The sequence below is a fragment of the Mangifera indica genome, unplaced genomic scaffold (assembly GCF_011075055.1).
Source record: "Mangifera indica cultivar Alphonso unplaced genomic scaffold, CATAS_Mindica_2.1 Un_0010, whole genome shotgun sequence".
Classification (NCBI taxonomy): Eukaryota; Viridiplantae; Streptophyta; class Magnoliopsida; order Sapindales; family Anacardiaceae; genus Mangifera; species Mangifera indica.
Genome location: NW_025401102.1, coordinates 71838 through 85864, shown reverse-complemented (window position 1 = coordinate 85864; position 14027 = coordinate 71838). Strand labels below are relative to the sequence as shown.

The 14027-nt window shown below is 34.7% G+C and overlaps 3 protein-coding genes across 6 annotated transcripts; 1 reads left to right on the top strand and 2 right to left on the bottom strand.

The window, feature by feature from the left end:
• Positions 1 to 1011: 1011 nt before the first annotated feature.
• Positions 1012 to 4940, top strand: LOC123205621 (non-structural maintenance of chromosomes element 4 homolog A-like). Its single transcript, XM_044622622.1, has 7 exons — positions 1012 to 1420; positions 1546 to 1626; positions 2100 to 2355; positions 2598 to 2691; positions 3418 to 3634; positions 3726 to 3817; positions 4275 to 4940. The coding sequence occupies exons 1-7, from the start codon at positions 1198 to 1200 to the stop codon at positions 4536 to 4538; spliced, it is 1227 nt and encodes a 408-aa protein (XP_044478557.1). The 5' UTR covers positions 1012 to 1197; the 3' UTR covers positions 4539 to 4940.
• Positions 4941 to 5027: 87 nt separating this feature from the next.
• Positions 5028 to 14027, bottom strand: LOC123205653 (enoyl-[acyl-carrier-protein] reductase [NADH], chloroplastic-like). Of its 2 annotated transcripts, none has more exons than XM_044622666.1 (13): positions 13758 to 14027; positions 12782 to 13095; positions 7198 to 7307; positions 7037 to 7092; positions 6868 to 6952; positions 6733 to 6780; positions 6358 to 6432; positions 6170 to 6281; positions 6003 to 6054; positions 5862 to 5913; positions 5689 to 5746; positions 5505 to 5603; positions 5028 to 5396 (listed from the first exon to the last, which is right to left on the bottom strand). In XM_044622666.1, the coding sequence occupies exons 2-13, from the start codon at positions 13056 to 13058 to the stop codon at positions 5242 to 5244; spliced, it is 1179 nt and encodes a 392-aa protein (XP_044478601.1). In that variant the 5' UTR covers positions 13059 to 13095; positions 13758 to 14027; the 3' UTR covers positions 5028 to 5241. The 2 variants fall into 2 exon arrangements, with proteins under 2 accessions (XP_044478601.1, XP_044478602.1); XM_044622667.1 differs by having other exon boundaries at positions 12782 to 13051.
• Positions 7324 to 12773, bottom strand: LOC123205654 (uncharacterized mitochondrial protein AtMg00810-like). 3 transcript variants are annotated; one of them, XM_044622670.1, is made up of 3 exons: positions 11959 to 12773; positions 11001 to 11854; positions 7324 to 10677 (listed from the first exon to the last, which is right to left on the bottom strand). In XM_044622670.1, the coding sequence occupies exon 3, from the start codon at positions 8721 to 8723 to the stop codon at positions 7554 to 7556; it is 1170 nt and encodes a 389-aa protein (XP_044478605.1). In that variant the 5' UTR covers positions 8724 to 10677; positions 11001 to 11854; positions 11959 to 12773; the 3' UTR covers positions 7324 to 7553. The 3 variants fall into 3 exon arrangements, with proteins under 3 accessions (XP_044478605.1, XP_044478603.1, XP_044478606.1); XM_044622668.1 differs by having other exon boundaries at positions 11001 to 12773; XM_044622671.1 differs by having other exon boundaries at positions 10345 to 10677; positions 11001 to 12773.

The following is a 14027-nucleotide window of genomic DNA, read 5'->3' as shown; positions in this document are numbered from 1 at the left end:
TAATAACGTGTTATAAATATAAATTAAACAAAATAAAAAAGAATTGAAGTAAGGAAGAATTGAGAGAAAGAAGGTGAAAGAAAGGAAGAGCGTTTTTATACATGGATCCAAATGATTCAATTAAAAAGGGAGATGTAATCAAAATCTACCACCTTATAAGCCAAAAATTTGACTAAGTTTTAATCTCATTAAATGCATTCTCACAACTTTTCAAAAAAGTTCTTTCATCCTTGTCTTCCATATGGTGGGAAAATCCACCTCATGTACCATATGTCACTAATATGAGTTTTTGAGTGTTACCAAGAAACAAAAACAAAACTCAAAAACTCAATCCAGCAATATTTACTAGAAGAGTACTAATATTTGTATAAATAATATATATAATTTTATGTATAAATAATGATAAATTATTATATAATTAAATAATTTTAAATTAAAAATAAAGTAACATTTAATCATACAGTGATATATTATTGTTTATATATTAAATTATGCATATAATTTTATTGTTAGAAATAATTTTAATCTTAATTTTAACTAAAATTTTTATTAGAATTTATTTATTGATAAATATTTAAAATTTTTAAAATAAAAAAAAAAAGAAGTTTGAAATTTCATTGTATCTGAATTGGATAAGTCTTTGGCTTATAAGATATTATGTCCTCATCATCGTTACCTATCAAGATCAACCATATTTGGACACGTATACAATTTATTTCGGCCGTACCCACACTTTTGCCAACTGCAGTAATAAGGTTGCCTTCACTACTGGCTATAGCTTTATCTAAGGGTAAACAGTTGATCTATACTAGAGTGGCATAAAACGAACCAGGGAGACACTGAAACACGTTTATGATTGTCAAGATTCTTAAGTAATATTTAATGCTTTTGCCCGATAAATAGAATCAATCACCCCATAAAAAGCCCAATTTCCCACCCGGGTTGAAACCAAAGCCCTGGCCCATTAACAAATCCAATTGCATAAATTCACCGCGCGGGAAAATCATCTCCAATTTTTGTTAGGAAAACCCTAAACTTGTAAAAATTTTAAAAGCTCAAAAATTTCCCTCTATTTGCATCTTCATAAATCCCTCTCAAAATTTGAATTCTACCTATCACATTTTCTCTCTCGAATTTCTCAACAATTTTCTTTAGTTTTCTTTCTTGATTTTCTTGGAGAAATTCGGAGGCCAAGTTATGAGAAAAGCAGCGAAGCGAGAGCCGGCCAACACTAGTGGTAGTAGTAGAGAACGAGTTAGCGACAATGCGGAGCAACTCAGGTCCGTGAAGCGCGAGAAAGTGAGTCATAGCCGAGTCGATTTGGGCGCCGATGATGAGTCGACTCAGGCGAGTCAACAAGATACGGTCCAGCGTAGAGTTCTTCGGTCGAAGTACCTCGCTGTAATGAACAAGATCAACGGTAGTGTTCTACGTTTCAAAATTTAAATCACTCTTTTTAAGATTTGTACTCATTGATTTTTGAATTTCTTTTACTTTTTTAATATTTATCTGTGTTATTATATATATATTCATATATATTTGCAGATCAACGGGATGATTTGTCGAGAATAGATTCTCAGAAGTTCAACACAATCATTAACGAAGTTGAGAATTTGCATCAATTAGGTAATTGTCGATTTACATGTTAATAGATTTAATTTCAATGAAATCCAAAAGTGGCGAAAATAAGAATAAATTTGTGAAAAAATTACTGCTTTGGTGTTATATGTTACTGGTTATTATATTTATTATTATTTTACCATGAAAGGAAAATCTATACTGTCATTATTATAGTTTATCTTGCCATCGGAATTCATTTACTTGAACTGAGACGGCTTTGCCGAAGCATTTCTCTGAGAATGTATTGTCTCTCTCTCTCTCTCTCTCTCTCTCTTTTTTTCCTTTTTTCAACATTTATGTTTTGAATAATGTTATAATGTTAGTAAAGTAATGGTACATAGTATTGAAATAAAATTGTTTATTGAAATCCATTAATTTAAATGGTGGAGGGATTCTCCTTAACATGTCTCTTTGAGTATATAGGTTTTTTTAAAAAAATTAAATTAAGATTTTTTTTGTGATGCCCAAACGGGATGCAGTGCAGAAGCCAAGGGAACAGGTAACAGATGCAGAAGCACTGTTGGATATTGCTAATACATTGGTGTCTTCTGTCCAGTCACAATCCAATGCGGGAGTAACACCAACTGATTTTGTCAGTTGTTTGATATCTGAGTTTGGGCAATCCAATGGTAGGAGATTAGCCTCCCAAGAAAATACCCAAATATCAATCAATTGGGAAGATATTGGTCTTGCTATTTCGCCGTTTTTATCAACATGCCATGGTTGTTGCACCATGTGAGTTTTATCTTACTCTTTATAGATAATGCTAATAATGTGTTTTGGGGTCTCACTGGTTGGAGTTTTGTAATGTGAAATGTGATATTTGGCACATGGAATACTAGATTAGTAACCAAACTTAAATTCATTACTATAAACTACAACTAATATACCTTTATTTTTGTTTTCTTCTAATCTTGTTCTCTTTGAAGTATGTTGACAGGCTGTGGTTTTGCTTTACTTTGTGTTGTTTGGTGAAGGATTGGGCCTATGAATAGTGAGGTTAAACAAAGGAAGAAGATTGCTGATCGCAGAAAGCATGAAAAGCCTACTCAAGCTGCAAGACCCGAGGAGGTGAAATTGCTTTCCCCCACCCTTTTGTGCTCATCTATGGAATATTTCTATTGTGATGAGCTGTGTAATGCTGTAGCCATGAAGAGTTCTTTCATTAATGAGGTGAATGCTGGTGATCTGGGTAACAAGGGTAACAGTAGTTTCTTCTGGGAATTTGTTGGGCAGAAGTGTTAGAGGTTCAGTCGGGCTTTAGTGATGTATAGTGGCATATTTTCATCTTTCTCTTTTCAAAATGCATGATCTGGTTGTATTACTTTAAAAAAATTAATAGACATAGAAAAGATGAAGAAGTCATGAAGTTCAGATGGTTTAGTATGAAATACCATTTTCTTTGGAAGAGGTTTTTAGCTTTGGTTTTTATGTATATGATTGCATATATCTATCTGGTTTACCAGTCTTTTGCATAATTGTTTGTATTAAGCTGCATTTTCATCTCATGAGAACACCAAAATACTTAAGTTCAAGGTCACCTTTGTTGAACATTTTTTGCTACTTTAAATGGTCACAGCTTGAGTGCAGTTGTCTGAAATATACTAGCATGGTGCTTATGTTCAAAGTGCTCTTCTCTCTATTCTCAATTTTTACATTTAGTTTTATGTGTAATTTGCCAACTTGAATGGTTTATGAGTTTCTTAAATGTAGAGTTGGACATTTATCCTTGAAGTTATTCTCTGTGATGCTTTCACAACTGTGGTGATTTTTGTGACTTCTGGTTGTGTACAACAGGTTGATAGCACTGAGGCAGAGAAGAAAACAGATACAGATAAGAATATGTCAATAATGTTTGAGATCTTAAGAAGGAAAAAACGTGTTAGACTTGAAAGTTTAATTCTAAATAGAATGTCATTTGCTCAGACTGTTGAGAACATGTTTGCCCTGTCATTCTTAGTTAAAGATGGTCGCATTGAAATAACTGTTGATGAAAATGGCTCTCATATAGTTGGTAAGACATTTTATGCAATCAGTTTAAAAATTTAGTCGTTTAAAGTTTATATCATCTGTGCTACTGAACTTATTTATTTTTTCCTTTTCAGCACCTAGGAATGCGCCAAGTGCCAATGCTGTCATGTCTGGCGATGTTACATATAAGCATTTTGTCTTCAGATTTGATTATAAGGATTGGAAGGTATGCTATAGGAGCCTGTTTTGCTTAGTGATAATGCCATATTAGATGTTTCTATTGGTGGTCTCAGTTCTAAAATGTAAGTTGCGTGGCCTCTAATAATTATAATTTCATGGAATCAATTAACTGTGCAGTTCTGATTACATCACTACATAGGTTCAGTCTAAATTTTGCTTAGTTAAAAGTATAATGGATCATGTAACCTATGATTAAGTGTTTTGAAGTGTCCTCCAATTTAATTATGGGTTAATGTAAGATGAATATTAAAAATTTTTCATCGATAACTTTGGGTAATTCTTTAAAGGTGAAATTTATGGTTAATGGAGCAATGCTATAACTTATCTTTCTAGCAGATGCATCATTATTAAATAATATGCTTAATTTCATTTTTTTTTTTTTGGTTTTTCATGTTTACTAATTGTTTCCCCTAAACCCAAACATAATATAAATTGTTAAATAGTTAATGATGGATGCGGTACCTGCTGGGGAGGAGCTGATGCCGCATAGGGAAAAATCAAACTCTTATGGTGTTCCTCAGGCAGAACCAGCAGCATTAATCTCTCAAGCAGCAGCATTATGCACAACCCCAATCAAGAAATTATCCAGGAACCGTGGCTTGGTAATAAGAGAAGAATCAGTTGTCGAAGATTCACCTGAACTTGAAGATGCAGTTGCTGGTAGAAGAGCCACCAATATGCTAAGGTGTAAGCGTAAACTCATCTGAAGAAGAGGCTTGTTTTGATGCTATAAACTGGTACTGGTGGCTGCATTTTTTGTTCAGAGTAATGTCATGTACATATGGTCAGGTAAAACCCAAAATTGATAATCTTATTTTGTAGATATTTAAACTCTGATTCCGTGCCATAGCTTTAAACTTATAAGAAACCATCTTGAAGAATGCTCTTTCGTGTAACAAGTATGGCACAACTAATTTTGTACACCAACTAGGGACAAATTTCAATTCTAATGATTGAAATTTGTTACATTTTTGTATAAAGGTTGGTTTTATTGTGTCAAAATTGTGTATTGCCAAAACAATTAGCATTTTCCTTGTGCATTATCTCAGATTGTTGTGCTGTCAAAATTGTTATGAAATGAAGTCGATGAAGCTCATCTTTCAAGCCTATCATATTATCAATAGGTTGTGTTATTGATTTAATAATATATATATATATATATATATATTTTCTATAGTGTGAATAAACATTCATCATTCCTGGACACTTTAACAATTTTATTGTAGCTAAAAAATTTAATAAGATCCTTTCAAGTTACATTTTCTAACTGGCACTAACATTTAACACATTATTGAAATTTGTTCATTTAACAATGAATTCGGCCAGCAAGAAAGTCATCATAATGACACAATCCCTATTCTAAAAATCCTGTTCGTCCTAGGGAAGAAAATGTATGTTGCCATTGTTACACTAGTGATTGCTTTTTGGTATGTCAAGCTCCTTGAATATTGGACTGTTGACACCCACTCCCATTGCATTAAGACCATTGTCGACATATATAACAGCCCCGGTAATTGCGGTTGCCAAAGGTGATGCTAAGAAGGCTGCTGTGTTCCCCACCTCATCTGTTTTCATCGTTTTGTTAAACTTAGACAAATGAAAATCATGTTCAACAAATAGCACCAACTGAAATCGAAACTATGATGGGACGGGGATTAAGTTGTAGCTTTTACCTGCAGATAGTTCTTTCTGCAATGGCGCATTCTCTAATGAATATTCAATCATTGTGTCTATGAATCCAATTGCTTTTGCAGCACGGCTTCTTAGTGGTCCTGCAGACAAACAAAATTATCTGCACGCTCTCGGAAAAAAAAAAAAAAGGTGAAAGTCTGGTAACCAAAGGTGTAGGAGAGATACCAGCAGATATGGTATTGACCCTGATTTTGTGCTTTCTTCCTGCTTCAAAAGCAAGCACCTGTATGATCAAGTAAAGCACAAAAATGAATCAACATTAAATAAGAATTTTGGCGTAGTGATATTAGAATGAACGCGAATAGCAAAACATGAGTAGAGAAGAAATAAGAGCTCACTCTTGTGTCACTCTCTAGCGCAGCTTTAGCAGAACTCATACCTCCACCGTATCTGTTATGACAGTTAAAAATTTCATCACACAAGAAATTATAATAACACAAACTGGATGGTTGTATGATATCAACGTACATCAAGCATACCCTGGAATGATCCTCTCCGAAGCAATGTATGTTAGAGAAATTGATGAACCACCTGCATTGATGAAACTGAATTTAGATTCTAGAAACGTGTCTTGTTGCAATATATTATGTACTCAGATGATTTGATTAGGAAGAATCATGGCAGATTATAGAATGGAGAAACATGCCTGGATTCATTATTGGAACAAAATGCTTGAGTAAGGAAACATAAGAGTAACTTGAAGCAGACACAGCCGCAAGATATCCGTTCCTCGATGTCTCTAGCAGAGGTTTACTCACCTGTTAAGAAGATCATTTCTCATCAAGTACAAAAAATAACAGTTTCAAGAGATTCTGTATACAGAAACTTTAGTACCTCTGGCCCATTGGCAAGTGAATGCACAAGGATGTCGATGCTGCCAAAATCCTGTTTAACAGATTCAGCAACTTCCTGCAACACATTCAAAAGCAACCAAACACTTAAAAAAAAGAAAAAGCTAAGCAATGGCATCAACAATAACAATCATAGAAAGAAAAATATGCTAATTCTAAAAGTTTGAGTGGTTAATCACTGAATGACTTATGGGAAACAAAATAAAGCAATATGTGATCATAACATTAGATGTGAAACTAAATTACATATCAAATTCATCTTTCTGTCTGAAAATGGTCAATGAATTATTCAAAAAAATAAATTCACAAAATTGTTGACTATAGAAGATCAGGAATGAAACAATTTTTTGTTATATACCTTAACAGTCCACTTAGAGGACCCTGCATAACGCTTATTTGCTTTCACCTGCACAAAATCACAGGATGAGAAAATGTTTACTGTAGAAGAATTTGAACATTCTTCACATATTTTAGAATAACTGCACATCCTTACATCTTCCGGCACATCCTCAGGGCTGTCATAGACTGCATCTAGGGGATACACTTTGGTGATTTCCATCAAAGAACCATCTGGCAACCTGAATCATAAAAATCCTTTCAGCTGAACCATTCATCAAGAACTGACCATTATAAAGTCATATAAACCAAGACTAACAACTTACACACGTGATTCATCAAACTTTCCACGTCGCAAACTGGTTTCAAAAATGTTCAAAGCCTAAACAAGAGATGTAAGTAAATGAACATCTTTCTTACACAGCTTGAAAGACATAAGATTATTTGAAAATAAGGAGAAAATAAGAATAGAGGTTCAGAGTCTTACAGGCACCCATGTTCCCACCAAAATTTCTGCACCAGCAGTAGCAAGAGATTTTGCTATAGCCCAACCGTATCCGTTGTCATCAGCAACACCAGCAATAAATGCCTTCTTACCTGAAGACATCAGTATCAGAGTTTATGAACTTGTATGGTAAAAAAAAGTTTTTCATATATTTTGACCTGTATTGGTACATATATATATAACTATACAAGAGGCTAAATCTGGTAAGAATCCTAGAGAATAAAAAATAATTGACAGCTTTAATTGACAACTATTCATTAGCTATTTTAGAAAACTAAAATACGAACAAATCACACTAATTCAGCCTAATTAACCTGTGAATCTTGCAACACTCCCCCTCAAGCTGGCTTGAAGATGTTTTCCATAGCTAGCTTGCTAACTAGAAGTTCAAACTGTCCCTTGTGTAGCCCTTTGGTGAGTATGTCTGCTATTTGATCTGTAGTTGGTACATAGGAGAGACAAATTAACCCACTTTCAATCTTCTCTTTGATGAAGTGCTTGTCAACCTCAATGTGTTTCGTTCTGTCGTGTAAAACCGGGTTGTGAGTGATTGAAATGGCTGCCTTGTTATCACAATATACTTTCATAGGATAAGACACCGAGATCTTCAAGTCTTCAAACAATCTTTTCAACCAAATTGCCTCGCTAATCCCATGAGCAAGAGACCTGAACTCAACCTCGACACTACTTCGAGCCACAACATTTTGCTTTTTACTCCGCCATGTAACAAGATTTCCTCCAATAAAGGTGCAGTAGCCTGAAGTAGAACGTCTGTCAGTAGTACAACCGACCCAATCTGCATCAGTGTAGACTTCTATTTGTAGGTTGTTATTCTTCCGAAACATAAGGCCTTTTCCAGGAGTTCCTTTTAGGTATCTTAGTATTCTATACGTTGCATTAAAATGTTCTCGTCCAGGTGAGTGCATATATTGGCTAACCATACTCACAGCAAAAGCTATATCAGGACGGGTATGTGACAGATAGATTAACTTCCCTACAAGTCTTTGAAATTTTTCCTTATCAATCACATCTTTAGCTTTAGCTGGATCAAGTTTCAAATTAGCGTCAAGTGGACTATCTGCAGCTTTACAACCTAGGAGACCTGTTTCACTGAGAAGATCAAGGATATATTTCCTTTGGTTTACAAAGATACCCTTTCTTGATCTAGCGAACTCCATACCAAGGAAATATTTTAATAATCCCAGATCTTTAATCTCAAAATCTCGTGCCAACTTCTTCTTTATGTTTACTAATTCTTCAGAATCATCACCTGTCAAGATTATATCATTTATATAGACAATTAAGATAGAGATTTTACCTTTCTCCGATCGCTTATAAAACATTGTGTTGTCAGCCTGGCTTTGATGATAACCATGGCTTTTCACGGCTTTTCCAAAACGTTCAAACCAAGCTCTCGGAGACTGTTTAAGGCCATATAGGGATTTTTTAAGTCTACAGACTTTATCCTGTCCCATCATCTCAAATCCTGGAGGTGGGCTCATAAACATCTCTTCTTCTAAATCCCCATTCAAGAACACATTCTTGACATTTAACTGGTGTAATGGCCAATCATAATTAGCAGCTAAAGACAATAATACCCGGATGGAATTGATTTTTGCAACAGGGGCGAAGGTTTCCTAATAATCAATTCCGTATGTTTGAGTAAACCGTTTAGTAACTAATCTCGCCTTGTATCTCTCAATACTTCCATCTGCCTTACATTTCACTGTAAACACCCATTTACACCCAACGGTTTTTTTATGTTTGGGTAAATCAACAACTTCCCACGTTCCACTTCTCTTCAGAGCATTAATCTCTTCCATTACTGTTGATTTCCAATCAGGATCATCGAGTGCTTCTTGTATGTTTCTTGGGATAAACAAGTTAGATAACTTAGATATAAAGACATTATGTTTCTTTGAGAGTTTAGCATAGGAAAGATATCGGGATGTAGGATGAGAGGTACGTTTAGCTTTCCTAATAGCTATAGGAATATCTAGATCACTAGACTCAGTATTAGGTACTGGATAAGGAATAAAATCAACATTTGGGTCATTAGGGACATGAGTATGAATAAGAGGAATGTTACCTGGAGTAGTTTCAGGTTCTGTTCTCGGAGCAGCTGATTGAACTGGTGCTAAAGGAACCATGACCCTTTTTTTATGACCTTTCTTCCTTGAATAAGTTAGGAGCTTTTTACCATGTTCTGTGAGAACTATGGGTTGTATTTCTCCCCCTGTTGAGGATTCAGAAATGTTTGGCAAAACAGATTCAGGATCACTTGTTTCCTCAGTATTATTAGTTTCCTCTTTATTTAAAAGTTTATTTTTAGATGTGGGACTAGGTATAGAACCGGTAATAGGTGTAATAAGATCAGTAGAATCAATGATTTTAGGTAAAGGAATAGCAGAAATATCCTAAAAATTTCCTTCTTCTCCTATCTCCCCCTGAAGAGAAATTTTTTGAAAGAAAGGTTGACTTTCAAGAAATGTAACATCCATAGAGACAACTACTTTTTTAGTTTGTGGATTAAAACACTTGTATCCTTTTTTGTTTGGAGCATAATCAATAAAAATACATTTTTCTGCCCTCGGATCAAGTTTAGATCTTCCTTTACTATTTATGTGGACATATGCTGTGCACCCAAATATTTTAATAGGAAGATTTGAAGGTATTCGTGATTCAGGAAAAAAAATTTTTAAACAATCAAACGGAGTAATATAGTTCAAAACACGAGTAGACATTCTATTAATAAGTTAAGATGCAGTTAAGACAACTTCTCCCCATAAATATTTAGGAACATTCATTGAAAACATAATAACTCGAGAAACTTCAAGAACATATTTATTTTTGCGCTTAGCAATACCATTTTGCTGAGGTGTATCGACACAAGTAGTTTGATGATGAATCCCAAACTTCCAAGAATTCCTTTAAAGTATTCAGTTCCATTATCTGTGTGAAGAATCCCAATTTTGGTTTCAAAATGGTTTTCAATCATTGAGTAAAATATTTTAAATAGTTTTTCAACCTCAAATTTTTCCGACATTAGGTAAACCCAACATAAACGGGTATGATCATCAATAAACGTCACAAACCATTTTTTATTAGAGGGTGTATTAATCCTTGACGGGCCCAAATGTCACTATGGATTAAGTAAAATGGTTTTGAAGCTTGATAAGTTTTAGGATTATAAACAGTCTTATGACTCTTAGATAAAATGCAATTCTCACAATATAGTTTAGAACAATCTAATCCTTTAAATAAACTAGGAAATAGTTTTTTAAGATAAGGAAAACTAGGATGCCCTAGTCTATAATGCCAAAGCATAATTTTATCCTTAACTAGAGTAGAACTAATACCACTTAAGCCTTGAGCTTCTTTATTCTTGGAATCTTGATCTTCAAAATAATAGAGGCCATTGATTAATTTAGCACTGCCAATCATCTTCTCCGAGTTCAGTTCCTGGAAAACACAACATGATTCAAAGAAAATAACACGACAATTAGAGTCTCTGGATAATTTGCTAACCGATAATAGATTACAAGTAAGTTTAGGAACATGTAAGACGTTCTTTAAGGAAATATTTTTTGAAAGATTTACCAAACCTTTGCCGGCTATAGAAAAATAAGATCCATTTGCTATACGAATTTTTTCATGGCCAGAACAAGGATAGTAAGAATGAAACAAACTAGACAAACTCGTCATGTGATCAGAGGCTCCCAAATCTATGATCCAAGGAGTAGAATAATTTAGTGAGTGACAAGATAATGCCTTAAAATCATTACCTACTTGAGCCACTGAAGCATTAGGAGCACTAGATGAACCTGAGTTGAACTTCAACAATTTCAGGATTTGATCAATTTGCTCTTTGTTGAAGGAGGCCGAATTTGCCTCATGTGCAGCAGGAGTCTTATTAAACCGTCCTTCATGAGAGCCCTTCCAATTTGCTGGCTTTCCATGAAGTTTCCAGCATGTCTCACGTGTATGACGTGGTTTGTTGCAATAGTCACACCAAACACGAGGCTTGTCATTGGATTTCTTGTTAGTATTTCGACTAGCATTCACCCCAACCGCAAGAGCAAAGTTTTCAATAGGACTGCCAGGGTTTTTCTTGCCGAGCATAACAAGACGGTGACTCTCCTCACGGCGGACTTCAGAGAACACTTCACCAATAGATGGAAGCGGTTGTCTACCGATGATCCTGCCTCTAACTTCATCAAACTCCATATTAAGTCCAATAAGAAACTTAAAAATACGATTATCCACCACCATTTTTTTATAATGGTTACAATCATGAGTACATTTCCATTCATAATCATTGAAGAGGTCCAAGTCTTGCTAAAGACGTTTCAAGGAATTAAAATACCTAGTGACAGTATCCTCACCTTGGCGGATTTCTTCCAACTTCAAAGTCAACTTATATACCTGAGATTGATTTCCCAAGTCTGAGTACATTTGGTTGACATTGTCCCAAAGCTCCTTAGCCGTATGATAGCACATATAATTGGAGCTTATGTCTTCCTCCATCGAATTCACCAACCATGTCATCACCATCAAGTTCTCCGCGTCCCACGTAGCATAGCTAGAATCATCAGATGCAGGTTCCTTCTTTTCTCCAATCAAATATCCCATCTTGCCCCTACCACAGATATACATGCACATAGATTGAGACCAGCGCAAGAAATTCTCTCCATTTAGTTTAATCGTGGTAATTTGAATAGAGTGGGATTCCGAGGTGGGAACCTGAGTGGTAGTCGTGGATGTAGGTAGGTCTGTAATGTTGGTTGTCTCTGAAATCTCAGACATGATGATGAAAAAGAATAGAGAGGAAGGAGATAGGTTGATACAGATGAAGGCTAGGAATTCAGGAAATAGAGTTCCTGCTCTGATACCATATGAACTTGTATGGTATAAAAAAGTTTTTTATATATTTTGATCTGTATTGGTACAGATATATATAACTATACAAGAGGCTAAATCTGGTAAGAATCCTAGAGAATAAAAAATAATTGACAACTATTCATTAGCTATTTTAGGAAACTAAAATACAAACAAATCACACTAATTCAGCCTAATTAACCCGTGAATCTTGCAACAGAGTTAGTTTGAGAGGTTAAACTTTTTAATGATTAAAAGAACATCATTGTTAAAGTGGATAAACAATGAATAATTCAACTTCAACATCATACCGGTTGAACAACTTGAAAAGGTTCTGTTCCAACATTGATATACAATACCTCCATCTAAAGACATCAACTAGCCACAACAAGAGCTAACTTATCATTCTTTCACTAGTTTGTACCTATATAGATCCATTGATTGTTTTCAGGGTGAAAAAAGTTTAAGCACATAATTAGCATAGGGATGTCATTTTAATGGTTTCTCTTTGCACTTTTGAAAGATCATATAAGCATGCAGGGTTTAGTTAAAATAAAATGTCCTAGCAACAACTAAAAAAGATAGCAAAATCATTCTCAATAAAAGACATTAAAACTGCACATAATGAAGTAATAACAGAAATTTTTTTGAGTGATAAAAAATTCAAGGAAGATGAAAAAGAACAAACCTCTCAAATCAATTGATAAACCTGATACAGGCTTGCTATCACTAAATTCAGCCATTGCTTTTGTAACAAACTTGTCAAGTTTTACCGATGATGACATAAAACTCCGGTGGAGAGGTTGAGCAGATGATAGGTGACCAGCGCTTGCAAGCTTGGCCAAGGAAGCTTTCTTAGAATCTCCAGAAACAAAGGCAACACCTGCCTTGAAGGCTCTATGAGAAGTTGAAATGCAAGGCCTCACTCTTGCCATCTGAAGGCTGGAAGCCGCTTTTGCTGCCATTTCCAACAAACCAAATCTTTCCGAGGAAAATAAATACCTGCAAAATAAAAGGCTTTGAACCACAACAACTATGATGGAAAAACAATTCTATATTCAAGTCATAGATTGCTCATCATCAATGTTTGAGGCATAAATCCAACCATTTGGCTTTGAAAACATGCTTTAATTGCAAAAAGATGAGCTCAGATAAACTAACTCCACAAACTAAATTACCTATCACATTAAACTTCAATGTCATTTAAGTTAAAACAACAAATCACACAACACTCAAAGATTCGAAATTTCCACAAATTCCCTCCAACTCTCTAATAAAATATAACACAAATCCTCTTAAAAAAATCTAATAGCACACTACATTAGCCAAAAAACCAATAACTGAATCATTCAATGTCCTTGCATTACAAAATAATCATGTTTTTTTTTTTTTAAATTTTCCATTGAACTCCCCTTAGATTCAAATAAAAACATACATAAATGTGAAAACTTCCAACTAAAATTTCAACCTGCCATTACCAAAAGGATTAACTAAAACCTTAAATCTACCAAGAAAAAAAAAACACGATTAGCCCAAAAAAGACCCACCTCCGCATTTACAATAAATCTTCAAAGGAAAAAAAGACCCACATCAGAGAGGGAAAAATATATGAAATTAATAAGTATAGAAGCTTAAAGAGATCTATTTAGAAAGAAATGCAATACCTTTGAAAGAAAGAGAGAGCCAATGTGAGTGAAAGAAGAAGAAAAGAGAAAGGATTTTGAATGTGGAAAAACAAAGAGAGGTGACGAACGTTTCAAGAGATGAAGTGGGAAAGAGTCGGATGAGATCGAGGATTGAATTTGATGGTGTCTAAAAGTGAATGGAGTTGGTTGGGGTTAATGGAGGCTTCGAAAGTGCAGAATGCAAGGGTTTAGAGTGGGGGTTAAGTGATAGCTTTCCCGTCAGTGGAAAGTTCCGTATGAGAGATGGCC